The sequence below is a fragment of the Lissotriton helveticus genome, chromosome 2_1, assembly GCF_964261635.1.
Source record: "Lissotriton helveticus chromosome 2_1, aLisHel1.1, whole genome shotgun sequence".
In the NCBI taxonomy this organism is placed as follows: Eukaryota; Metazoa; Chordata; class Amphibia; order Caudata; family Salamandridae; genus Lissotriton; species Lissotriton helveticus.
The window spans coordinates 560,756,726-560,784,685 of record NC_136059.1 but is presented as its reverse complement, the minus strand read 5'-3'; the positions used below and the strand labels follow the sequence as shown (position 1 = coordinate 560,784,685).

At 46.3% G+C, this 27,960-nt stretch overlaps 2 protein-coding genes across 3 annotated transcripts in view; one reads left to right on the top strand and one right to left on the bottom strand.

The window, feature by feature from the left end:
* IQGAP2 (IQ motif containing GTPase activating protein 2) overlaps nucleotides 1–27,960 on the top strand; it is a 1,127,142-nt gene that overhangs the window by 759,240 nt on the left and 339,942 nt on the right. The gene's annotated exons all lie outside the window — the stretch shown is intronic.
* Nucleotides 804–26,987, bottom strand: F2RL2 (coagulation factor II thrombin receptor like 2). Its single transcript, XM_078675227.1, has 2 exons — nucleotides 26,805–26,987; nucleotides 804–4,213 (listed from the first exon to the last, which is right to left on the bottom strand). The coding sequence occupies exons 1-2, from the start codon at nucleotides 26,896–26,898 to the stop codon at nucleotides 3,132–3,134; spliced, it is 1,176 nt and encodes a 391-aa protein (XP_078531353.1). The 5' UTR covers nucleotides 26,899–26,987; the 3' UTR covers nucleotides 804–3,131.

The window sequence follows — 27,960 nt, the reverse complement described above, 5'->3', positions numbered from 1 at the left end:
CTAATAAACCACCTTCCTACACATAGATATACGTAGGGGAGATTCAGTCAGGCCTTTTCATCCACTGGCCTATTCATTTGTTACTCACATTTTACTTCTAACCCCCCACAGTCCACAGCATGAGGTAGAGGATCAGCCCACTTCAGCCACTGCCTTTCTTCCCTCTGAGTTACAGCATTTTGCTCTTGCTCATGTGCACCACTACCTATAAAGTAAACAGATTCAGTGCCAGGGCTCGTAGGCCAATTTGAGCCAATTTGAGCTTTTAATTTATTTAATTTTTGGTAAGGGACATTTTTTATTAACTTTATTTTGTAAAGGTTTGCATTTCACATTTAGTCATTTTCATACTTTTACTTTTTATTACTTTTTTGTAAGTGCAGACATGCCAAGACAGACCTATTTGCTTTGCCAGTGTTGGTTTCCTTCTGCAGTGAAGGACGAGTTCACACTTTCCCCACCCATTTCTTGCGAAAATATTTTGTTTGGTATCTGCCTTCAGCAGTGTGCGTCACCTGATGTTACATGCCTTTGCCCGAGTCAAAGCTCTGGTTACGTTTCATTAGTGTCTGGCACTGGCATTTTCCAGCTCTCAAAAATGGCTACATGGAGGGGTGACTGCAGAGTCCTATATGAATTTACATTATAGGCAGACAGTTTGAGTACTTCTGGCCATAAATCAAGCGTATTTAATATAAAGTGCCACATTTTCTACTTTGAATTTGGGAAAAAGTATCAAAAGCTCTAGGAGAGAAGAAGCGCAAGTGTGCATGAAAAGCAAGAGCGGTGTTCTATGGTTTTAGGGACCACATTTTTTTTACATATTTTTATTGAATGCATTAAACAACGCACATTTATCATTATAAACACTCAATATCATAAACAAAATACAAAAGTATAACAGACATACAAAAAAACAACAGAGCTTGCTCCATTCTCCACCTCCCGGAAAGAAAGGACAGTCGAGCACTATGTCTAAAGTAAAGTGCATATTTGTTGGAAAAAGTAGAAAGTAGTTATATAAGAAACATCACGCTTTAAAAAAGTGTGGATTATAAGCCCAAGCTAAAGTGCACCTAGTACTAAGAAATCCAACAGTGGGACACAGGATAGCGTTGCACATTATGAGCAAAACTATCACCTCATCCCCTTGAAATTCATTGAAGAGACCAAATACTCAGCACCATGGACCCCACCTTCAACCCAGCAGCCCTGGCAACTCATGTGTCATTCTGGAAATCCAGCTATTTTATCATTGTTAAAAAAGTATTGGCACTATGCTTTGTCCCAATAAAAGCAACTGCTATGACCAGCACATGTTTCTCGGCAAAAGAGTGGGAACATGCATTTCTGGCCTTCTGTAGGAGACACCACAGACCGAACTGCATTCAACATTTCGACTCACCTGGGGCATGTCCGCTGTGAAGCACAATGCTAAAGAGACCTTATTGGAATTTAAACAATCTACCCGGTGATGGACAAGCAGTCTGGTGGTACCCGATTGGGTGAATACAGAGCTGGTCACAGCAGACTTTACGGCCATATGGACAAAGATCCCCCATCACAAGAGTGAAAGCAGCTGTGGAGGGGAGAGTGCCTCTCTTGGATGCATTGGACATGTCGGCATAACCCATCTCTGCGTGGGGTGTATCAAGCAATGAACCGATGGAAGTACCAGCATAAAACAAGATGCAGGATCCAACTGAAGAGCATTGAGAAACCTGCTGTGAGATAACTGGAGAAGCTTATAGAACGCAGGAGAAAGCTTTTCATGCAGTGTAGGTCCTTGGCCCCAATTACACACTAGAGACCACTTACAAAGAGGAGATTAAGCTAACGGGGCATCAAAACACTGGAAAATCTGGAACTAAAGTGGAATTCTAACCCCTAGGGATCTGGTGCACTGAGGCCTGCTGACTAATTGTGGGTCTTAGGGAGTGGTTGAAAACAGTCCAAGGAATGCTTCATATAAGGGATTGTGTTGAATGATCTCTTTGTAGATGAAGGATAGATGCACCAGTTCTAAGCGCCCTACTGATATTATTAAAAGTGGGATAGTTACTTAAACAACGGTGCTCCAAATAGGTAGCAGACAGAACTTCGAGTACAGGGGAAGATCAACGCTAGACCGTATTCAATGCCACTCATCGGGGAGAACCAGGACGTGCCATTATGTTGGGCCGAGGAAATTCAGACTCCAAGCTTAAAATTTCAAAGCCCAGCACCATCCGAAACTGGTCTTTCTTCCGGAAATCCAAGGAAACCCTGTAAAAAGGTACAAATCATTGGCAAGGCATGACTGTGATATGTGGAACTGTGTGTATGTTATTGAATTTCTGTGTAGTTTCTTGTCTGAAATGTGGGGGTGGGGTTGAAAGGAAACTATAGTGAGCATTAGGATTCCAAAAACAGAGTGCGCTACTTTTCTGGCTTCTGTGGTATGGTGTATCATGTCTGCAGATGTCTGTCCACAGTGCCAAAGGCAGCAAACCGCTGAGTTTGGTAGAAATAGAAGATCAAAGTGTGGGATGTACGTGGAGAAATCTTGGGCAGTAGAAACCTATGAAAAAACTCATGTATGTTTCATTTTTTTTGGATTGCTTTATTAATTTATGCAACTTTCTAAAGTGCTCACCTGTGGCGCACCGTTAATTGTTTGAAACATCTGAAATGTGGCCGGCGCAATGATCTATGAAAAAAGCAAACATAAAAGACAAATCTAATACTATATCACATACATAGCAAAGCACATTAGTAGTGAATTGTGTAACTCTATACCTCCCCGTAAGAATAAATGGCAGTTCATAGCTTTCCCCTGCTACAGTGGCCCTTTAGGGTGGGTCTCGGTCAGTTATGGTGAAGTAGGAGACGCACTGGCGGGATGAGGGTTAGCGTGTGGGAGAAGTATGAAACCTTTACAAACGAGGATTTGGATGGTGCTATGAGAGAATTTCCATTATATTGTGACTAAACAAGAAAGTCAACAAATTACACTGTCTTCTACAGTGAAACCAGTACACAGCTGCAAAGGTACATTAAGAGCTCCTGTTTTGCCAATTATTTAATACATTCTTCTAATCTCTCTCTCTCTCATACAAGATGAATAAGTCCTTGGGTGAGATGCACTGCTTTCATTCAGATGAGCACTGAAGCTGTGCTTTCTCAGACATCTTGAACATGGCAACATAATTACGGGTCTGGCCGGTCATTTTGGACATGAAGAAATACAGAAAAGGATCCAGGCAGCTATTGAGGCTGCTCAGACACAGAGCTATGAGGTAGTAAAAGTACAAGTCATCGGTGGACGTGTAATAATACTTCACTTGATGGATAATCAGTATGATGTTGCTTGGCGTGAAGCATACGGCAAAGATGGTGAGGATCAGGACTGTCATTTTAACGTACCAGTACCACTTCTGATCATGGGTGCTGAGGGTCCTGATGATGGAAATGCAGCAGAAAATAATAATGGCAAGTGGAACCAGAAATCCAAACACAGCAAGGAAGATGTAGTAGTAGAAATGGAAGGTAGAAGAGGTGTTGCAGGCATTTTGTACATCGTGGCAAGTAGACACGTTGAGTTCATCCAATTGATAACTTTGTTTAGTGATGGTAAAAGGCAGCATATACACAAAGACAACAGCCCAGACCAAGACACACTGGAGGATGGCGTAGCGTCTTTTCGCCAGACTTCGGTAGAGGAAAGGATGGACAATTGCTAAATAGCGGCTGATGCTGATGCACATAAGGAGGAGGATAGAACAGTACATGTTGCCATAGAATGCCACAGTCATGGCCCTGCACATGGTTTCTCCAAAAACCCAGTGGTTTCCTTTCAGATGGTAAGATATTTTAAAAAATAACATGATGCAGAAGAGACAGTCCGAAATGGCTAGGTTTATGTAAAAAACAGAAGTGCCACCCGCACGGGTCCGGAAGAAGAGCATCCACAGAGTGATGGCATTCGCTGGTATCCCCACCATGATTACAGCAATGTAAACTGCTGGGATCAGTCCAGTACTCACAGAACTAGTGAGGTACTTCATCGTGGTATTGCTGACTTGTAGTATGGCTTCATTAGATTTCCACTTTGAGCACACGTGCATTTCATTCGAAGGCTCCTCGGACCCACTATTTAAAATGTGGTGTGAAAGTTTCTCATAGTCTTTTGGATGGCCGCGAAAGGTCTTGGGGTTTGGAGTGGCCTTCTCATCTGTAGAGAAAGCATACAGACAAATGATTAGGTAACACTGTCAATATCCACTTCTTTAAGCATGCATTTGGTGGGCATTTCAGAATATATTAAGTGACCTATTAGACCTCTCCTTGAAACAGACTCTACTATCTTGACTTATGGACTGGACCTGAAGGGAAGGAACTAATCCAAAGCAGCACCCCCTCCCCTTCCTAGACTTATCTTTCTGAAGAATGCTGAAAGTATGAAACATAGATCACGGGTTACCAAGCACTGGGCTGCTCTTGAACATGAAAATAACCAAACTCTACAGTGAGTAAAAGATCGATTGACTACATATATCAGCATGCATTGGGGAGTACTGACACAGTTAAACCAGAACCAGTGTGCAACTCCACTCCTTATAAGCTAAAGGGAAAGATGTCAACGTGATGTAATTTGCTACTGCTGCTTTGACTTCCTCTCACCTGTGGGCCTTATGTGCATTGTTAATAGGACGAATCTGTCGGGTCCTACAAGCGCTCTCTTCAACTAAACATTTTCTCCAAGCAAGGTGTGAATCTACCTGTTTAGACTTCTGTGAATGCAAGAATACAGGTCAATCAAACTTACTGGAGCTAGATTTTATGTGCACATTAGTAACTGCCTCTGGCTAGGGACTGACAGTAACTTTCAGCATTTGGATCCCAAATTAATTCCTTTTGAAAGTCAAGCTGATAACCGGATGTGTCTTGCAGACCAGGACAAAAGGCAGTAGGCGACCAGACGGTAGCAAGATCTGCATGTCATCTATACAGGGTTCTTCTCTCTACTTCTCTTTCTTTTACCCCTTTAATCAATATATCTTTCAGTATAGAAGTACCACAACATAAACATAGTAAGACTGCATTCTGAGAGTTCAGAAACTGAGTTTACCAATAGTAATCATAAGCAACTACTGGGTTTCTAAGCAGCACTCTGGTTGTGAAACATGCCTTCCCATGATGGGAACAGGCTTGGTACCTGTGTTAAGAAAATCTGGCCAAGCCTGGTCTTCTGTGTTGCTTCTCCTAAACGCTCAGGGACTGCCATCCAAGAATGCATTGGGGAGAGGAGTTGGCCTAATCTGGGAAACTGGGTTTGAGGTTTGGCAATGACGCTGAAATTCCTGTGATTCTGAGCAAATCACGTAATCTCCCCGTGCCAAACAAAAACGAATGTGTTCTCATGTAACACAACTGGTGCGATGTAAAGGGCTCCGATACCCGATACCGGGTCAAGTTTGCGCTACATAAAACTCGTTAAAAAAAAAATGCATGTATTCAGAGTTCCCACACAGCATAAGTCATTCCTTCGCCACATTTCACATGTTGCACTTAACTAACCCTCGTGCTCACTTGCCTTGAGCAGTGATGAGGAACCAGCTTTCCTGCATACAGTTGCTATCTACATTTATGCTACCTTTGAATATTCAGGACTATTGCATCAATCGACATGAGTGGCTGGCCATCTTTCCACCATTTCTCACAGCTCTTCCCAAACATGCTGAACATCAGTTGCAACGTATACCACCATCTGCTCTCATATTCCTGACCTCAGACCATTCCTTTTAACTGGAAATCTTTCATAAGTGAGCTTAATTTTCTAATCTGACCTCTGGGACCATAAGGGTGTATTCAGCACATCCCTTTGGGCTCCTGGTGTAGCTGCTGGAGGTTAATATGCATACTCAATGTTTACCTCTCCCCTGCCTTTCCTGTGACTATTCTGTGTAGCCACTCCAGCTGTGACTCCCTCAGTAGCCCCTAAACATTCTCTGGGCTCTTTCTCTGGTACTAGACATTATCAGTAAGAACCCTGGTTATTTATGCCACAACATCTCTAAGGGTGGAAGAGGGTGTTCCTCAAGATTTATGTAACAGGGACAATAATTCAGGGGTCGTCGTGAGGACAGTTTCTGATTTCGGACCACAAGACTAACACAGAAGGTACCCTGAGTGATACTGATTGCAGAATATTCTGTTGTGTTAACCATCTCTAAGTGCTATATTACATCAATGTTGCTTATGGCCTCTCTTTGGTACGGGTTCAGTCATTGCTTTGTATTGTCTAATGGAGCACAGTAGGTATCATTGTGCTATCAGTTGAACAGCTCAGAACTCTTACACATGTTCTTGTTTATGCCTCCCTAAAGATCAAGCAGTAGTGGTGGGAGCCACCACTAACACAAATGTTGGGTATAGAAAAACAAAAACGGTGGTACTCTTGCAACGTAGTGACTCTAAATATTCTAGTCCCACTAATTGGTAGGCTGTGTAAGAAAGAGAGCACATTGCCAGCATATGCGTGACTTTCACCAGCGTCCCACCTCATCCTAAAGCAACTACAAGACTGCATGTCATATATATGGGAGGACCTGGCTAGGCAGTTCGGGCTGGACTGTTCCCACAAGGAACAGGGACAAGACTGATTTGCATATGGCTGGGTCCGAACTGGGGTGGTGTGGTGAGCAAAAGAATGACCGATTAAACCCAGATCCTTGTGACTGGGGGTGAATGTTTGCATTGTCCAACATTCAGCCCATCAACTGTTTCTTTTACATATGTCGCCCTAAGTGGGAAGGGTATGCCCAAACATGGGTCCCATGCTCACTACACCACTGGATTCAAGCTAGCCTGGCTGATGAAGGGTGATGCCCTGAAACCGGCCCCAGGATGCTAGTTTCCGGTCCAGGGAGGACCTGGCTTGGCAGGTCGAGCAGGACTGTTCCCACAAGGAACAGGGTCAAGACTGATTTGCATATGGCTGGGTCCAAACTGGGGTGGTGAGCAAAAGAATGATGGATTAAGCCCAGATCCTTGTGACTGGGGGTGAATGTTTGCATTGTCCAGCATTCCTTCCATCAACTCTTTCTTTTGTATATATATATATATATATATATAACACCCTGTTTGACCACTGCCTACTTGAGCTGAGAGACACAATTACACAGGACAGTCCCATCCACCCTTGACACCTAGCAGTCCGACTCTGTCAGGAATCCCTGTTTTCAGGAAGGCAAGCATGGGTGAATGATGCTTGTTTTCTGGTGGTCATGATTAACTATAAGCTATTTTTGCCACCAAGATCAGAATATGATCAGCAATTGTGTGCATTATGGTTTCCCTCATCTCCTCCAGATCGTTTCTTGCCCTCATGGAAAGAGTTCCTGTGTGCCTACATGCAATTAGTTCTGTAAAATGCCACCTTACACATTCTTGTTGATTCAAAGCTTAATGTGGACAACTCCAGACACAGCTTTATTTAAATAAGAACTGGCGAAGCCAATAGGCCCTAGTTGTAAAATGGCAAACTATTGGCTTTGCCAGTGCTTAAAAAATTTTTTTTGCAATTGCATGTGTGAAGACGCATAAGCACACATGCAAGGGCAGTTTTGCAATGGGATTTCTAGTAACGAAAACCCATTCCAAAACAGCCTCTAATGTCGGGACACATGCATATGTTGTGTGTGACAGATGGGTGCATGCACCATGGTGCCGGCAGACATTTTGAGGCCGAGCCTGGGCAGTACATGCGCTGCTCTGCGAGGCATGCTGTATTCAGGTATGGACTTGAAGATCCGCCCACTCTCATCCATACTTTTCTTTGGCTTGGGTCATTGTCCACTGTAAACTGTGACTGTTCATTGGTCAATAGGCTTACTAGTCCCTCTTTAGTACCGGCTTGTCTCATTTCGTAACCTCCCATGGCGACACTCCCTGTTATGTGTGTTGTTACTTGGTAGGCTTTAAGTACAGTCTCCAAGCACTATTTTCTCAAATAGCTTTGACACGCTGTCTCCAAGCTTTTGTATTTAATTTTTATAGCACGAACATATTTGCAATGCATTAGGTCTTGCATTTGCGAGAGTTTAAGCTATTGGCATTGTAAATGACAATGCCATGTATTTATCTGTTTTTAAAACAACACATAAATAAAAGGCATTGTCATTTGCAATGCCAATAGCTCAAACTCGCGTAAATGAGAGACCTATTGCAAAGCAAATGTTTGTTAGTTTACGAACCTAAAATTGCTGATGCCCATGTTAGATTGGTGATTTAAGAGAAAGGAAAGAAGGAACAAATGTGAAATGGAGACATGGAAAGGAGAGCAAGATTAAAGGAAAGAAAAATGATTAAAGAGCAAGACTGGGAGAAAAAAAGCAAGAAAAATAGTAAAACAAAGAAAAAGTGAATTGGTAGAAAAAGGTGAAGAAAGAAGACATAAATGAAAGACCTAGATTAAAAGAGTACCAGTCAAATAAAAAAATAAGTTAAAAGAAAAGATAAGGGGGGAAAAAAGAGAAAGAACTTGTTAAATGCAGTGCAAACGAATATTGTTGACTTTAAGGGAATAAACTTCTGACTGCGACTGATCGTCATGATTAGTTTTTAGGTCTCAGCCTGCGATGGCTGCGCAGACATGCGCAGTCTCGCTGGCGAGACTTTATGGGGTAGAGTGAACATCACTAGCGAGGTTAAGCCCCGCCCCTCTTATCCATTGGCTGGCCTCCTAAACGGTGGCCAGCCATTGGAGAAGAGGTCCTAGTGACGTTCTTCTTTCGATCTAAGCCCCGTCCTTTTCAGATTGGGGGGCATGTTTTTTTACTTTCTTTATAGGCTGTAAACAACAGTCAAAATCACGCCCCCCAGTCTGAAAAGGACGGGGCTTACAGACAAAAGGCTTTTCTTTTCTCGCTCTTCCAAAGCACTCGCAGAGCAGCATTAGCTACTCGCGGCTCTCGCATAACATTTGAGAACTTGATGTCTCTTATCTTCCTCTGTTTGATCTGCCTCCTCCAGGTCTATGCGCTGCAGGTTTCGTGAGCCGGTAGGTCACTGTAGTCCTTTTTATGTGTCCTTAGCCTTTAGCAACGTTGAGAGTCTGTAATCCTTTGACGACGAGTGACCCCAGAGCTCAAACGGGGCTCTTTTCCCACCTCTTCTACGATCAGCCTTTCCCTCACAGTGCCCCTCACGCCACTGCCAGAGCACCACCATTATACTTCACATTTCAGTGTATCCTATGATAGTGTGGTTCGGTGCTGCTGGCAGGAAACTGCTCAATGGCGTGCGTAATTACGTACTTGTCACGTGATCTAGGTGGCGTCTATCCGGGTTTTCCTCCGATGGGAACTGATCATAAACAATTATGATTGCTAAGCAGCTTCTTGCTATCTTCGAGAGAGCTACATGTGTTGGGTGGATAGAGGGAGGCTTCAAGTTACAGCTGTGTTCCTCATATACAAGCATGTAAGGTGTCAAGCTAATCATTCGTGTTGCATGTTGCCTGTTTAACTTATCCAAAATTGTCGTACAATATGAGAGCGCCTGTAGGAGAGCGTTTGCAGTTGTTTTGGAGGTGTTGGCAGCAGCACTATACAGTCTCCGCATAGTTTTCTTGATCAGCTGCGTCTTTACAGTTGTGGGTCTTTTATCGAATGCTGTTGTTCGATTGGCAAGTGTTAATATTGCATTCGTTGAAAAGTGCCAGACCAGTTTATTGTTGAAAACTGAAAACATTCCCTATTTTAGAGCCAATTGGTTTCCTGGGCTCACAGCCCTGTTACTATCTAAAACTGCTCTCGGGCCGATAGCAAGCTTTATCACGAATTCTAATTTAAGAAGGCTCACATTTTTGCTGTAGATTCTGACGAATGTAATCTTTCTTGGCTATCGGGACGAAACATTAGGATCCTCTTTAGGACCCACAGACGAGGATTATGCATAATTTTTTGTTAAGTAGACGCATACACACAGTGCTTTAAGTGAAAAATTAAAAGTGCCGGTACTCACTAATTTAGAGTGACCAAACGCCCCGGAGTTGCCAGGACAGTCCTGATTTTTCGGGAAATGTCCCGGTGTCCCGACACTTATTGCAAAAATGAACAAATGTCCCAGTTTTGAGAGAGGGTCGAGTGAGCACGAACATTTACACTTTGCTGTGAAGGCTCACCTTGACACCGGTCCTCTCAAGACACCAGGGACAGAGAACAGTTTGAAAGATTCTGTTACTGTGCCACCTGACTCAATTCAGATAACTCAGCAGGGTTTAATGAAGAGTGAATCAACCCCTGCAAAGCACATCACCTGAGGCCAGAATCACAACGCTCCCATTGGAACACACCCCAGTTTTGGCCGAGGAAGTCTTTCATTTTCATGCTATTGAAAATAACCCTGTTGGGTAAGAGGACACTTTCTTCTGTTAAAACATTAGAACAAGCCCAAAAAACGACTTTACATCCAACTTGTATTGATTTTAGTGGCTTGTGTCTGCGTAGCCCAAGCAAGTAGCATGTAGGCTTTCCCCACTAGTACATTATTTTCACTTTTTTGCTGCGACGTCCCAAATATTTCACATTATTAAAATGCACTTCAATAAACACCTCAAAACAGGTTTGTGAGTTGGCTTTTAGATAGCCGCCTTTCCTTTGTGTAAGCACTGGTGAGTTCATAGAATTTGGAGTATGTTTTAGACTTCTCTGCAGTGTGCTGCCTCCTGTCTCCCCCTCACCGCTTTCTCCTGCTGCAGGGTACTGACCGGTCTGCAGAGGGTGCACTCGGATGATGATCGGGGGCTCGCAACATGCCCTCCCTCTACGGACGCTGTGTGTGTGTGTGTGGCTCTGTGTGTGTATGTGTGTGGCTCTGTGTGTGTATGTGTGTGGCTCTGTGTGTGTGTGGCTCTTTGTGTGCGTGGCTCTTTGTGTGCGTGTGTGTGGCTCTGTGGGTGTGTGTGTGTGGCTCTGTGTGTGGCTGTGTGTGTGTGTGTGTGTGGCTTGGTGTGTGTGTGGGTGTGGGTGTGTGTGTGTGTGGCTCTGTGTGTGTGTGGCTGTGTGTGTGGGGGCTCTGTGTGTGGGTCTGTGTGTTTGTGTGTGGCATTTGCGAGAGATTAAGCTATTGGCATTGTAAATGACAATGCCATTTATTTATCTGTTTTCAAAACCAACACATAAATAAACATTTTGTCATTTACAGTGCCAATAGCTCAAACGTTTGCAAAGGCGAGACCGTTGCATTGTAAATGCTTGTTTTTCAGGGTGCAGGTTTTCAAACTGTGTACGCGGATGTCAAACATTTACTGATTGTTTATTTAAAGTTTCTTATCAGGCAGGGGCAGGACATTATTTAAGAAGAGGGCGGGCTGTGTGTTGCTCCTGCACACTGACCTGGCCAGACTCCACGGCTGCACATTCCTGAACTGGATGGACAGAGAATGAGACACTGCTTGAAGCTCTTAATCTGCTGGCGACCTCCTGCTCCAGATAAACAGCTCATTGAGGTACAACCCTGAAATGTAAAGTGCCCCAGATGAGGGCGCCTCAGCCAGGCATATGACTCTCTGGTGGACTAGGAGCAGAAAGAGAGGAGGGGACCCCACTGATAGTCTGTAAAAGAAGAAGTGAAGCAAAGTTTTCCTCCAAACTACAGAAATTGAATTCACACAACAAATGTGCAGGGAAGGTGTTTCCCACAATTCTCCCTCAAACATGAGCACTCTAGTGAAACCGCGCAAGCTCTCTTTGCCACCCACCAAAGCCCTCATTGGGAGTTTTATGGCTTTTGGTGTGGAGATGATGGAGGAGGGAATCTATGATATTAGTGAAACCAAACTCAGTGGCTCTGGGCTTGAAAATATCCGCCCCAAAGACACCAGGCTGCCTCCATGGCCCGGGGCCTTATCCCACCAGGCGGGCCCATAATGTAGGCTCAGGACTCTAACCCCGCATCCCAGCCACCTCACAACAGGACAGCGCGAACAGGTATATTTACGCTTCTCTCTTGGGTTATATTAATCCTACGACCGTTTTGACCAAAACTCCACTTTGTGGTGTGAATTTCAGACAGATTTTTTTGCCAATTGATTTAATCAAAATGGAAGTTCATTTTATCGATTGTTGACATTTTAGTAGTGTATTTCCCGGCATCAATTAGATGCTGTACATTTTTTGGCCAAGAGGGACTCAACCCCCCCCCCCACCACCACCCCCACCCCCACCCCACCCCCCACCACCCCCACCCCCACCCCCCACCCCAAGTGACCTCATCTGACCATTTTTCCAAGTTACTTTGGCCACAGAAAGAAGCGTCTCTAATATGTGGCAGTGATCCGTAGACCCGCTGCCTTTAGGTTCTGGTACAGCTGTGCATGTGAGGGTGGCAGAGGCCTGGTGTTGTTGGTGACCAATCACTGACCCCCCTCCTCCTCCCCCCCCCCCCTTCCAAGGAAAAGTGACGAGAACCTTAGTGTCTGGGGAGGTTCTGCCGCACAGGGAGGTAAGGGGGCTTTGGAGTACCAGCACTGACACGACCTACTGCAGATCACCTGCAACTTTAGGATACGCATCTCATCTTTGGGATCAGGTTCTTTTCTTAGAAGAGGCAGGTAGAGGAGGACGTGCTCTGGGCTCAGATAATGCATCATTAAAGTGTCCCTTTAAGATCTTGACTAAATGCGAGCCTTTGGTTCCTACCAGCTTGAATGTTGGCATCCAGTGCCAATCCGGTAGGAAGGGCATACTTTTTTCAATCCTGGGGACACTACGAAGAATTAGTGCAGAGTGTAAAGATGCCAACCACACAACAGGATGTGATGTGGTGGACCAAATGAATGTGCAGTGATGTTGCGGAAGCTAATCAGAAAAACGTGCACGAGAATAAAAGGGGGTTCTTAATGTACTCTCAATACAGGAACACTTTGTTCGCATTTCTGAATAGTTCACACGGTGTAATATTACATTATTTACGTAATCATGACGCTCATTTCTGTGGCAGTGCTACAGGACTTCCAAGAGGCTTCTGTGGGCGGCATTAGCAGTGCTGATTGTTTGCCAGTGGCTGCAGGTGGTGGGCACTGATACTCATTTTTGGAGACCCTGGCTTCATCAGTTTTACCCAGGGCAAGAGAAAGAAAAGCAGATAAGGTGGATAGAAGAGGAAGGAAAAGTAGGGTGCCAGGGAGACCGCAGGGATGACCAGGAACCTGCAAGAGTGGGGAAAAGAGGAAAAAAGAGGAGGATGGGGTGGGGTGGGGTGGGGGAAAACATAAACTGGATTCAAGACAAGATAGCCTTGGTGTGAGAAAGTGCCATCTTTCTTGCATTGGTATGGCCCCACTTGTTTTCTGAACTGCTGATGTGCTTTGACTAAAACTGTGCTGAAACTAAAACCCAATTGGCATCTCAGGCCACCTGTCAGCCCCTAGTAAATGGTACACTACGTACCCAGGGCATGGTGACCAGAGAAGACCCCTGAGGGCTGCAGCACTTATTGTGCCACCCTCAGAGGCCCTGTACCCTGAACCCCACACACTGACTTTGCAGGCTGAATGTCTAAGTGCAGAACTAAACAAAGAGTCGACATGGCACACATCCCTGTGTGCCATGCCCACAGAACCCACTGTCCTGGCATACTTCAACCGCCCCTCTAGATGGGTGCCCTATGCCAGAGGTGTGGGCATAGGTGCATGAGCCCTGTGCCCCTACAGTACCCAGGGCTATTCCTGGGCACTGTAAGTGCAGTGATGCCATTAGGAGTATATGGTGCTGGGAGGTTGTCATTGCGAACTCCACAGCACCATAATGGTTACACTGAAGACTGACAAGTTTGGTACCAAACTTCTCAGCACATTAAACCCGCACTGATGCCAGTGTGGGAGTTAATGTAAAATGCACCAGAGGGCATCTTAGAGATGCCCCCTGAAAACCTAACCTACAATCCAAGTCTGGGCTGAGTGGCTGCAGAGGCTGCCACACAGCAGACATGTTGCAGGACCCCTGGGTGGAGAGCCCCCCGCTCTCCTGGGCCTGCAACAATGCACATCCTGGGCGATGTGCTAGGTCTCCTCCCCCAGGATGGGCAGGGGGAAGCTTCAAAGGTATACCGCCTCTGTGAGCTTCTCCAGACCATTTGCTGTACTCAGCAACTGGCCCTCACCGGTTCTAACCCCCACTCTGGTGGAAATACTGGCGGGAAACCCTACGTCAGGAAGGCGGGTGTGCCAGCCTGTGCCAACCCCACCCCTCAGGTGTGAGAGGCGAGGTGAAGCACGACCCCGGGCTCCAGCCATCTTGAAGATGGGGATCCCTGCCCAAGCACAACTAGACTCCTGCTCCCTCCCACAGGAGTGGAGCAGGCTAGGGGGTGTACCCACCACAGGACAGGGACCTATTGGTCTCTGCCCTTGCCCTACCTATAACGCCCCTACATTTAGTGGCACCCTGAACCTTCCTTCCTGTTGGACAGGCCACATGAAGGGCTCGCTCCCTCCCCGCAGGACAGGGCCCGGGCCACCGTCAGCACCATTGCCCGGCCCAGCCGCCATCTTGGACACGGCACCACGCGGCCGCGCGGCCTCAGCCCGACCCCAACCCTGGGCCTGGCCAGGCCCCGACATCCCGGCACCACCCTCCACCCAGGAGGTGAACGGCCCACTTGGCAGGTCAATGGGAGTACGAAGTGTCGATGGCTCTCCCCCGCCAGGTGCCGAGCACCCCCAGCCTCCTCGGGCGCTGGCTCCACCCCCCTGCTGGGTGTCTGGACTCCCTCATCCCAGACCTCCCGACCTCCAAGAGCGAGGGTCCGGACATCAAAGGGCGCCAGACCTATAACTGAGGCAGCCCCAGGACAGGAAGGCAGTTGTATCCTGGAGTCGAGAGACACCGAGAAGAACTCATCCTTGACGGACTGCTGGCGCTGCCACAGCCCTGCCTTGTGAACTATTGTCCTGCCTGCTGGCGCTGCCGCGGCCCTCTGCAACCTTCATCCTCGTGGGACCTGCTGGCGCTGCCGCGGCCCTCTGCAACCTTCATCCTCGTGGGACCTGCTGGCGCTGCCGCGGCCCGTTGTAACCTTCATCCTCGTTGGGACCTGCTGGCGCTGCCGCGGCCCGTTGCAACCTGCATTCTCGTGGGACCTGCTGGCGCTGCCGCGGCCCGTTGTAACCTTCATCCTCGTTGGGACCTGCTGGCGCTGCCGCGGCCCGTTGCCACCTACGACCTCTTCGGGACCTGCCGGCGCTGCCGCGGTCTGACCCATCCGAACACCGAGCTCGAGGATTGTGAGCTATCACCGTTACACCTCCGTACCCGTGGGTACCAAGACTGTCCCGCTACCCCCTTCCCTTACTAGAGACTAGAATTGAGAGGATCATCGTGTCCTGATCACCTTGTATCGTACCACTCTACTACCAGAAGTGCCTATAAAAGGTGTTACCCTGATCTTTGTGTGGTGTCCATCTGTGGGGGGGAAGTTACCTGTCTGTGCGATCACTGTGCTCGGCCGACCCTCCAGGTCCCCGTCTAACACTTCCTCAGATCCCAATAAGAAAAGAAGGAAGAAGATCAAGAAGACCCGCCGTGCAGCTGCTAACAGGACAACACCCACTGACTTGGTCCCAGCCCTACCGGCCTGTCGATCCTGGAACCTGCTCCTGCTTAATTCCGGCGACTCCTGCTGACAGCAACCTTGGGACACCCGGAGGACCTGCCTGTCTTGACTGGGACTCCCATAAGCAGAGGCTCTGCTCCAACAACCAACTCCTGGTGCCAGCCAGGAAGCTCAAACTTGCCCACTCTGCACCTGCCGAGCCTGGCCCGTGCCCGAGTGATCCAAGACCACGAGGACGTCCCCACGGCGACTGGGACCCAAAGTCAAGTGTCCAAAGACCCTCCTCGACAAACCAGACGACGCCTGCAGCCTCAGAACCAGGGACCCCGACCAGGCAGCCGAGGGTAAGATTTCCCAACACCCAAAGACACCCCTGCACCCGGCGCCCTGCAACCCTCTGTGCCTCCCTTTGGGGTACCTACCTCTTCTCCAGGATCCCACCTTACCTCTCGAAGTGGTGGTCGCACCTGAAGAATCACCTTCCCCGAGTCTGTAGCTTTTGTTCCTTTTTTACCTTTCCCATTGAATAACATTGAGTGCCCGGCAGCTCAAAGGCACCCTGCACCCAGCCACCCGCGTGCCCCTGGCAGTGCAACCTGTGCCCTATCCTACTTCCCCAATTGCCCTGAGCAAGCGACCAGGAGCCCCGCTCCCACAGCCGCGTGGCCTGCTAGCCAGCAGCCACCAACCGGAGGCCCCCTGCCCCTCATTGGATAACACTGGGCCAAACTACCTCCACACCCGGCCGCCCCTGTGCCGCTGAGGGTGAACCAACTGTACCTACCTGACCCTGGGGGACCCCTGAGTCTGACCAGAACCCTAACTTCCCCAGCCGAGTACTCACCTGGCAACCGGTAACTCACTTTCCTGCCATTGTATAACATTGACTGGTTTGACTCAAAAAATCTTCTAAGTGCCTACTTTTGAAAACTTAAAATATTCGCATAAAATTAACCGAATTCCGAAGTACTCACCTGTGATCAGGAGAGAAGCCAGCATTGCATATTGTCGCCCAGTACTGAACCGCAGAAGTAATCCTGGTCGGGTTTACTAGTAACTTGAATTTTCTCCATAAGAATCCATTGTGTGCTTTTCTGTGAAATTTCTTCTAAGTGTCTACTTTAGAAAACGTGAAATATTCTTAAAAAATCATACCAAATACTGAAACGTAATTACTTAACTGTGTTAAGCTGAGACCACGGTGCTGGACCTAGGAGCCCAGTACTGGATTACAAAAGTAACGATATCGTACTTTGCCTGCAACCTGAATTTTTTCCCATTGGATAACATTGCCAGATTTCTGTTGAAAAGTTTCTAAGTGTGAACTTTAAAATAGCTTTATATTCCTGAAAAATCACTGCAATAACTAAAACGTTTTTACTAAATTGTTTTCAGCTTAGACCCCAGGACTGAATCTAGGATCCATTCCTGGAACTACCAAAGTAATCTACAAAATAATCAACTGTGTATATATAGAAAAACCCATTGAGATCAATGCTAAATTGTGTTGCCTACTGCAACCCCTGTACCTATGGTGTTTACAAAGTGTATTGCCTTTCTGCAAAGTACTCCTCTGAGACCTCTCATATTGAGAAAAGTATATTTTGATACCTGTTGGATCTAAAAATAAAACAACTATATCTTTGATATAAAAACAATTGGCCTGGAGTTCAGTCTTAGAGTGTGTGAAACCTTTTGCTGACTGAGTGTGTACAACAAATGATTTACACTGTCCTCTGGTACTGCCTTACTGCTCGACTAAGCTACCACTTTAGAGAGTAAGGTCACACCTGGCTTTAATCTCTGTGATACCTCTGGGGTTTGTGGACTCAGTACACACTGTACCTCATTCGGGTCCAGTATATATAGAGCACTTCCTCAAACTTGGTATTTGGCAACTCATAAATTCAGCATCACCAGTGGATGGCTCTTAAGAATAACTGTAGGCCTCAGCACTTATGTATTTATTTACAAACTAGGCACCTGGCATTCGATTACATGTAAAGGCCTAGGTGTTTTTTTCAATTAAGGATATGGATTCAACTGTACCACCCACAATTGTAGTGTGGATCTGTACAGCAGTAGTCAGCAAGTGAAACAGTACATACAACAAATGGAGGCAGACAAGCAAGTAAAACATTATTATGCAACACCAGTAATACAGGCAGTAATGCAGTCCACAAAGACACCAGCTGCAAAAAAGGACCAAACACATGCTTGAAAAGAAAGGGCAACTGCAAACACAACAATGATGGACAGAATGTGGATCAATGTCACACATTCACCCCAGTCCAAAGATCTGGGCCCAAATCCATCGTTTTTCCACTCCACACCACCCTGGGTTAGACAATGGCGATATGCAAATCAGCGCTGACCCTGTGCCCCATGGGAACAGTCCAGTCCGAACTACAAAAGCCATGTCCTTCCCAGAACGGAAACAAGCATCCGAGGACCGGCCCGGTTTCGAGGTAACACCTCTCTTCAGCCCGGCTAGCTTGATTCCAGTGGTGTGGAGTGCCTGGGACTCACGTCTGAGCATCCCCAGTACACTTAGAGCGGTAACTGCAAACACAACAATGATGGACAGAATGTGGATCAATGTCACACATTCACCCCAGTCCAAAGATCTGGGCCCAAATCCATCGTTTTTCCACTCCACACCACCCTGGGTTAGACAATGGCGATATGCAAATCAGCGCTGACCCTGTGCCCCATGGGAACAGTCCAGTCCGAACTACAAAAGCCATGTCCTTCCCAGAACGGAAACAAGCATCCGAGGACCGGCCCGGTTTCGAGGTAACACCTCTCTTCAGCCCGGCTAGCTTGATTCCAGTGGTGTGGAGTGCCTGGGACTCACGTCTGAGCATCCCCAGTACACTTAGAGCGGTAACTGCAAACACAACAATGATGGACAGAATGTGGATCAATGTCACACATTCACCCCAGTCCAAAGATCTGGGCCCAAATCCATCGTTTTTCCACTCCACACCACCCTGGGTTAGACAATGGCGATATGCAAATCAGCGCTGACCCTGTGCCCCATGGGAACAGTCCAGTCCGAACTACAAAAGCCATGTCCTTCCCAGAACGGAAACAAGCATCCGAGGACCGGCCCGGTTTCGTGGTAACACCTCTCTTCAGCCCGGCTAGCTTGATTCCAGTGGTGTGGAGTGCCTGGGACTCACGTCTGAGCATCCCCAGTACACTTAGAGCGGTAACTGCAAACACAACAATGATGGACAGAATGTGGATCAATGTCACACATTCACCCCAGTCCAAAGATCTGGGCCCAAATCCATCGTTTTTCCACTCCACACCACCCTGGGTTAGACAATGGCGATATGCAAATCAGCGCTGACCCTGTGCCCCATGGGTCCAGTCCGAACTACAAAAGCCATGTCCTTCCCAGAACGGAAACAAGCATCCGAGATCCATGCATTTGCATATCGCCATTGTCTAACCCAGGGTGGTGTGGAGTGGAAAAACGATGGATTTGGGCCCAGATCTTTTGACTGGGGTGAATGTGTGACATTGATCCACATTCTGTCCATCACTGTTGTGTTTGCAATTACCGCTCTAAGTGTACTGGGGATGCTCAGACGTGAGTCCCAGGCACTCCACACCACTGGAGTCAAGCTAGCCGGGCTGATGAGAGGTGTTACCTCGAAACCGGGCCGGTCCTAGGATGCTTGTTTCTGTTCTGGGAAGGACATGGCTTTTGTAGTTCGGACTGGACTGTTCCCATGGGGCACAGGGTCAGCGCTGATTTGCATATCGCCATTGTCTAACCCAGGGTGGTGTGGAGTGGAAAAACGATGGATTTGGGCCCAGATCTTTTGACTGGGGTGAATTTGTGACATTGATCCACATTCTGTCCATCACTGTTGTTTGCAATTACCGCTCTAAGTGTACTGGGGATGCTCAGACGTGAGTCCCAGGCACTCCACACCACTGGAGTCAAGATAGCCGGGCTGATGAGAGGTGTTACCTCGAAACCGGGCCGGTCCTCGGATGCTTGTTTCCGTTCTGGGAAGGACATGGCTTTTGTAGTTCGGACTGGACTGTTCCCATGGGGCACAGGGTCAGCGCTGATTTGCATATCGCCATTGTCTAACCCAGGGTGGTGTGGAGTGGAAAAACGATGGATTTGGGCCCAGATCTTTTGACTGGGGTGAATGTGTGACATTGATCCACATTCTGTCCATCACTGTTGTGTTTGCAATTACCGCTCTAAGTGTACTGGGGATGCTCAGACGTGAGTCCCAGGCACTCCACACCACTGGAGTCAAGCTAGCCGGGCTGATGAGAGGTGTTACCTCGAAACCGGGCCGGTCCTCGGATGCTTGTTTCCGTTCAGGGAAGGACATGGCTTTTGTAGTTCGGACTGGACTGTTCCCATGGGGCACAGGGTCAGCGCTGATTTGCATATCGCCGTTGTCTAACCCAGGGTGGTGTGGAGTGGAAAAACGATGGATTTGGGCCCAGATCTTTTGACTGGGGTGAATGTGTGACATTGATCCACATTCTGTCCATCACTGTTGTGTTTGAAAAGAAAGGGCAGCAACAAAAACATGACAAGAAAAAACGAATTCAGAGGGTTATGCAGTTTTTTAGTGAATGGCTCAGTATGACAGTAGGAGAAAAGTCCCAGCCTCCCCAGGCCCAGCTATCAATGCCACACCAACATGAAGCGTGTACGCCCCGCTACCACCTAACACATGGACCAGCTGTACCACCTACAACTAACAATGGGTTTACTCCGACCCGGGTAGAGGAATGAATGGCTCCCAAACAGATCAACAGACTGTTATTTACTGTGCTAGAAGACAGAAAAACTGATAGGAGCAACTAATTATAAAAGGAAATGGGTAATATACAGGCAGCAAAACACACTGTAACAACACGAGAGGTTGTAATGACCGCTACATAGCAAAAAAAGGTTGATTTAAAGCCAATTATGTGATTATCATCAATGAAAAATACAAATAAGACCTCAGAAGATATTTTGAACTAAAAGAGGGGGGCATATTTAGGTGAATGTATTGAACCCCTCCACATTACTGTGGGCAGTCTCGTATATACCATGGTAACCATTTCTGCTACATAGGCACTAAATACCCCCGCCCCATCTTAAAATGCTTCTGGCATGTTAACAGACAACTTAATTCAGTTTGAGGTGTTTTACTCCTCAGAGCACCCTGGTCCTTGTGATAGCGGGATGATCCCAGGCCAGCTCCTACTGACAGGAAGTGTTCTGAATTATGGTGTTTTGGTGATTACCGCTGTAATTGGGTACGACTCCCCACAGCTGATTGTATGTTCCCAGTCACCATCCTTAATCTTCTGGATGAAGAGTGCATCGGTCACTGTTTCTCTTAGAGCAGTATTTGACCATATCAAAGACCCAATGAAAGATGTACCACCTGGATAGGTCCCATACTTTGCGATAAATAGTACAAAGCTGGGTTTGGATTTGATCACTGTAAACAAGGCAGAGATACCAGATGTACATCGATGTTTTTCTATTCCGAGAGATCCACGAGGCTAAAGGTTTTAGTTCTCCATTGCTCGAACAACTTGTCATTCCTGCAGAACACTGCGAGAGGTTGTCGACATGTTTGATTTTTTTAAGATTACTCTTTGTACGTTGGATCAGTCTTTCTGTAGCTTGTATAAATCAGCCAGTAATGTTTATCTTCCTATCTAATTTCATAGGATTAGTTGTAAAATAAAAATTAAAAAAAGACAACAGACTTTGATGTCTTGGCTGTGTTCTACAGGGTACAGCGCTTTCCACAGTCCGTGTCTTGTCTAAATTTGCTGTGCTAAGTTAATTGTGAAACTTTGTGGCTAATTAATAAAACGATATGATTTTCAAAAGCCCATCTGTGAATTCAATCAACCAGATTTAATGAAATAAAATATGTTTAACACTCTACTATAATCAGGGTAATTTGTTTTATAGATTTATTGGCTTTCGGTTCGAAAAAAACATTTCAAGTCAGCTGCCCTAACACTGGAGGATTTCCAGTTACCCAGCGCATAAAACTTGTAAAGGTCTTGGAACGAAGCCAGATTGTGGCATTGGGTTAAAAGAAGATGTGGCCCTTGTTGGACTTGCAGCAGTTGGTGTTTTCGCCTCCAGCTGGCTTACATTTTTACAAGGCCAGGCACTATAGGCTTGCCTCTTTAATTAATACAGAAGACATAATTTTAGTGTGCTGTTTGACAGTGACCTGTCCTTCACAAACCAAGTGAATGCAACCACGAAGAAAGAATGCATGCCATCACATATGTGAAAATGTAATGGAATCCTTCCTCATAAAATAACTTTGAATCTCAGGTGAACTCACTCTTGGACTACTGCACCACCATCTGTGCTTCATTTGTTCCAAAACCAAGCGGCTTAGCTAACCCTCAAACTGAGATGTTATGAACATACCATGTCCACCTTCGAAAGACTACCTGAATAATACCTCCTAGAAACACACAGTTCGAAACACTGTGCCTGATCCATAAGGCACCACATGGCCATGCGTGAGGGTACCTTCAAGCACTTTCCAGCCATGCCAGCCCTCCAGGAGCCAGAGGCCGGCCCTGACTTTTGTGTCTCTGGCCATAGAGATACAAACATTTTGGAGGCGGGTCATTTCACAGGTAATGTTCCATTCTAAGGACGGCCTTGTCTGTTCACCTGACCCTAGAAATAGTCAATGGTAGACTGTAGACCCGCCTCTTTTAGCCAGCCCCAGAGTGAAATGTCAGTGTTGAACAGACTCTTTGTAACTCCCCTCGTCATCAGATGCATCACTCTAGCGCCAGATCACGGTGGCCCACCCATGTGGCTCTTCTGTGCGTAGAAGCATCTCTGCTGCTTTTCAAAAGTTAATGCTGTACCCACAGTTTCACTCCGAAGTGACTCCTAGTAACAAGACATGCCCTCCCAGTAGATATGTATGATTGTATTACAGGTCTTTGGAGTGAAAATGTCACTATCAAGCAAATCTGTCTCTGTTAGATCAGCCATTACAACCTGTTTTCGAATTCCTACTGCAGAAGATTCTTTGTTCTTTTTTCCTCTTTCCCCGGTGTGCTTACACGGTTTATCTTGTTTTCACTGCTCATTTCTCCCAGTGGAAAAGAACTGAGCCGGGCGTGTGATGTCTTAAATTGGGCATTCTGTGGTGTCTGCGAGATGGATCTGGCACAGATCCCAACCTAGCAGGGGCTGTTGTTTACACGCCTTGTTAATTGGTCCTAAAAACACCTAAAATAGGAATATTCAGGCAATATTCATATACAGTTAGGACCCATTTGCACTTTTACTAATAGAGTTGGACGTTTCGTGGTTGATTCAAAAAGATGTGTGAGAGCATCCGGAAGTACTACTACCACCGAGATACACGTTTCTCACCCGGCCCCTAAGGGTGGGAAAGCTCCAGCTGGACTACTTATGTGCAGTATCTTTTTCCAAGGCAGAGGCACTGCTCTTTGTGTTAATTTGCTTAGCTTTTTTTGGCAGCGGTAGCAGGCTGTTAGGCCTGGTTTATAACTTGCTTAATCTTAAATTAAAAGCCCTGCTTTGTTGCACTCTCAGGCTGCCATGACAAAGGTGTTGGCAAACCGTTTTAAAAAGTACATTCCTATGATATTACCACGGTACTTGGGAGCAGCTATTTTGGAATTTTTTATCCTGCCACATCCCACTGAAAAAGAAACATTCAGTTCGTAAACACAAATATGAATTTGTTTTTTTGCAGCATTTCATGCTGGAATTGTTGCCGTATGTAAGCTCTGTGAACAACAGGGGCTAATGCCCAGTTTGTAGGCACTCAATGTAACAACCTTTGAAAGGCTGAGTGGCTCCTGGCATTCATAGTCCGGTTTCCAACGAGTGCTTACGTCACAGCCACTTTGCCATCACGTTTTATGCCATGTTCCTTGCAGACCTATGTTGTAGAATTAAAAGTACAACCCTGAGTCGTGTTTTGTCTGGTGTTCGAGTACGCAGAACAAGGGGCAGGTTATCGTGCAGAGGGGTGGAAATAGATAATTCTGCAGATGTGTGAAGGCTGGTGGTGTGATGATGTTGCAGGACAGAGCAGCAATAGCTGGGTTTTGTCTCTTGTGTTTTTGGTGAACTACAGTTAACTTATGCCGTTCTTAAACCTATCCATGTCAGCACACTTAGAGGAAATAAGGGGTGTTCAGTTTTGTACAACGGACCTCTGGAATTGGGGCGCGACCTAAGAAGTATCTAAAAGCATGGGGTGAAAGGTCAGCAGGGCAGGCGCGTGAAGAGACCACTGCCACTGGGAGAGTTTGCGGCTGTGACATTTTCTTCATAATTATTGAATTTCTACATTTGCCACGTACTCTATCATTTGCTGCAGATTTCAGAAAAAAAATGTTTCTCGCTCAAAAGGATCAAATATGTTTTCAAGATGCAGCAACACATTGCCGCACAGTGGAAGGCTCTTGCCAATTGTTGACTGGTCACCAGTTGCTTATTTCAGTATTTGGGTGTCAAAGTGGGACTAACCTTTGCCCATGAACTGTTAACGTGTAAAAAACAAAAGCCTAAATAATTACACAAAATGTAACGCATTGCGCTGCATAATTTGCCTTATTTTGCTGCATAATTTGCTCCTTCCCTGCCGCCTAATTCAAGTGGCCGTGGATATTGCGTTGGGTGTACCCGGAGGGAGGCAAGGGTCAAGCATGCACACATGTAGCCTACACATGAAATCCCTCGGTGCGGGGAAGAATTGTATTACCGTGTGGAAAACAAAGGGAAAAGCGAAACAGCCATTTTGCTGTAGACAACACATTGTGCTCATTCACAAATATGCATGCCGGAGGCTCATCCACATATTGTAATTACTGGTGAATCACGGGTGCCGGAAACAACTTGCTGCGCGTTGCTACAAAACTGCAGTTTTGTGTCATTCATTGACCTTGTGAAACAGTGAGTTGGCTTTACCCCGACATATAAAGTTCACGGTTTGTTTTATCGCAACACAGAATGCGGGAGGGAGCATTTTACGGCAACCAACTGTTTGGGAGGGGGGGTGGGGTTTGTTGGCTGAAATACTTGGCACATGTCTGAAAGTAGACATGATTTGTGGTGCTGTTGAGTGTAAGCAATCCGTGGTTGAGTCTGCTATTCCACCCTTCCATAGTGAACACGAACCAGAGCGCCCAGGCAGTGTTGGCCGTTTTCAGGGAGCTACTTTACAGCTAGGATCCTGCCATCCTGCCAGATGTGTATATAGACTTGTTGTATTGCCTCAGAGTGCTGTCAGGTTTGGGCATCTTCACCCCAGGTTTACAGGATTCAGTCAGATGCGGTTTCCTGCTAGAGTGGGAACTATGTATATTGCGTGTATGTATCATTGTTCTGTGGTATGGTAAATGTATCCGGAAATATTTTGCATTTTGGGTATGTTGTGGTTTGTGTCTGGTCACTGAAACTATAGTGTCTTGTTAGGGTTCACAATAGCTCTGATTCAGTAATGCTGTGCGGTGTTCGGTGACTTTAATGTGTTTTGTGTTGTCTTGCAGAGGAATGTTTTATGAAGATCAGGTTTCTGTTTTGAGCTCGGTGAGCGTCTGTGCTGTGTTGGGTGTAGGTGCCTTGTTCTCACTGCTGTGTTCCGTTGGAGATGGTGAATGTATTTTATTATGGGTTGGTATTGTAGTGAGCTTGAGAGTTCTCAAACATACAGAAGATGTGTGACCCGTGTTTGTTGGATGTCGTCTGTTATCTCGTGGTGCTGGTGTGTGCCCAGTTACTTTGAAGTACTAACTACAGCCACACACATCCTCACACCCAGGCCCAGTCCTTGGAAGTGTACACCGATGTTTTTGACTATTATCTTCCTTGATGCGCTCGTGCTGGTGCTGAACTCTGTGAACTATCTGAGCTTTGTTCAACCGGTTTGCAGGTTGAGGTGTATTTTCCACATTAAACCGCACTGAAGTCGCTGGGTTTACTACGATACTCTATATGTTGCAAAATAGTTTGGTATAGCGCACAGTGTACAGTCATGATATGTAACCTACATGTGTGAATCTTTATATACCTCGCAAATCATATCAGCACCTCTCCCGCAACACACGCGCACACACGCACAATGTAAGTACATTTGCACCTATGCTATAACCCACTAAAAGCAAACCAAGATAAAGAAAACCTTGGCACTTGGAGGAGACCATACTCGATGGAAACAGAAGAGCTTAAAAGTAATCCTGCTTCATGACATGATAAAGGTGTAGGACGTTCCTAGTGACCTAGTCTGAGGAAGGCGCCTCTAACTTATCCATGCATAGTACTACCCTGTGGCAAGCAGTCGGCTCCCTTCAGATCGAAGATCTGTTATAAAGCAGTTTCGTTTGGTTTTGTCATCCAGGATAGTTATTAAAGTATTTAATGTAATGTGCACAACCGTTTAAAGGGTGAATCCTGGAAAAGCTGTAGGAATAAATTGTTCGGGTGCCTCAACGCTCGCCAACGATTCTGTTTTTGTTGTTGTTTTTTTAAGGACTAGAAATGCTGAAGTGCATTCTTTACTGATTAGTTTATCGACGCCAAAGAATACAACCTCCGAATAAAATAACAGGAGAAATGAACGTCTCCCCCAGTAACGTGAAAGAGTATTAATACTCGCGACAGACATCAGCAGAATTAAGGATCCCAAATTACTTCCATTCGACAAACCGCTATATCCAATGTATCCAGTGGGTTCATTCAAGGACAATATGACCCACTCCCAGGGGGTGTGAATTGCACGCCCAGGGTTAGACCTCGGCGCCCCCGGTGACACAGAGTCACACGGTAGCTGAAAGTATCCTTGCTTACAGGACTCTGCTGCCGAGGGCTACAACAGAGCTAGGGGTGGCGCTGGCATGCTGCTTGGTTGGTGTTTGCCCTCCTGCATCCCGCCCTCTCAACCATTGCTGTTTGTTCAGAATATCCTCTAGTTTCAAATATTAGCTCACCTGAAGAAGAAACGTCTTAGACGCGAGTTTAAAATCTCAAAGATAAACTGAGTTAAGTTGGTACATACAATGGAAGCTGAAACGTAAGTAATAGAAACTCGAGAGACCCTCCATTCCTCTGAGGAGTGAAGGAGGAGAAGGGTAAGGGTCAGTCAAACGGCGCACAACCTGTGCACAAATACAGCGTAAAGACACGCGCTCACCTTCGCACGCGCCGGGGGGCAGGAAGCACAGCGCCAGGAGCCCCAGCGCGAGCGCCGCTCTCATGCTGATGTTGTTTGCAGCTGTCTGATGCATGCTGCTGCTCGGACGTCACATTTTTTGGGGAGCGTTGCTGCGAGCTCGCGCCGCGCTCTGTAGCCTTGAACCACCCCGGAGGACTCCGGGCGGCTGCAGCTCTGTCACTGACCCGAGAGCCCGGGGGAGGGCCCGGGCCGTGACTCGCTGCGTCATGCATGACTTTCAGGCCGGAAGCGCTCCTCTTACTCCCCAGGGAGCGGAGTTTTAACTCTTAACCCGCCGGGTTTCCAGTCAGAGGCCAACACGTGTTTTTCATGTTCAGACTGGTACAAGTAATGTTTCAAACATTGCGCCCGAATGTCTGTCCTCGACGTGCCTAACATATTCAACATTTCCCGTGTACTTCACGGCAGCGTTTTCCTGAACGCTATTCGTAAGCAAATATATACTCTCAGTCACTGCCGCAAAAGTAAAGTTGGTGCTAGGTTGGTGTAATGATAAACATGTATGGTTTCCTTTTATCGCGTTTGGGTGCTAGGGCCAGGGCCACTGCTTTTATATGGCAATGAATGTGAAAGTTATGCCGCCAGCTCATGTGGCGTACATATATCATGCAATATTATGCAAAATACGTGGTAAATTGTATGGCAATGTCTGTTTTGACTTTTGTACTCTTTTTACCTCATCATACACTGTTGCCAATTTTTATCCCAGAGCTATAGTAAACACTTGCGAGTCTTAATAAGAAAAATACACTCATTATATGAGATCCTATTTAAATTTAAAATGTTATTCCGCAACAATGATTGTATCTCGGGGGAGACGATAATGGGACCGGTCCTTTCTATCCCCAGACTAAAACACTGTAAAAGGTATACATTGTTGTACTCGCAGAAAACAAGCACCTATATATATATATATATATACGACCTTCTAGTCTTCTTTTCACAAAAGTGCTTTTTTTTTTACACATCCCAGTTAGGTTTTTTTAAACTTAACTTCTATTTCACGTTTCTCAGTGTTTATAGTATATTTATGTTCTAAAACAACCATCAGATTAGTAGTTTACACCCCGTCTTTACGTACGATTGTAAGTCAGCTTGATGAAAAAACTGCTTG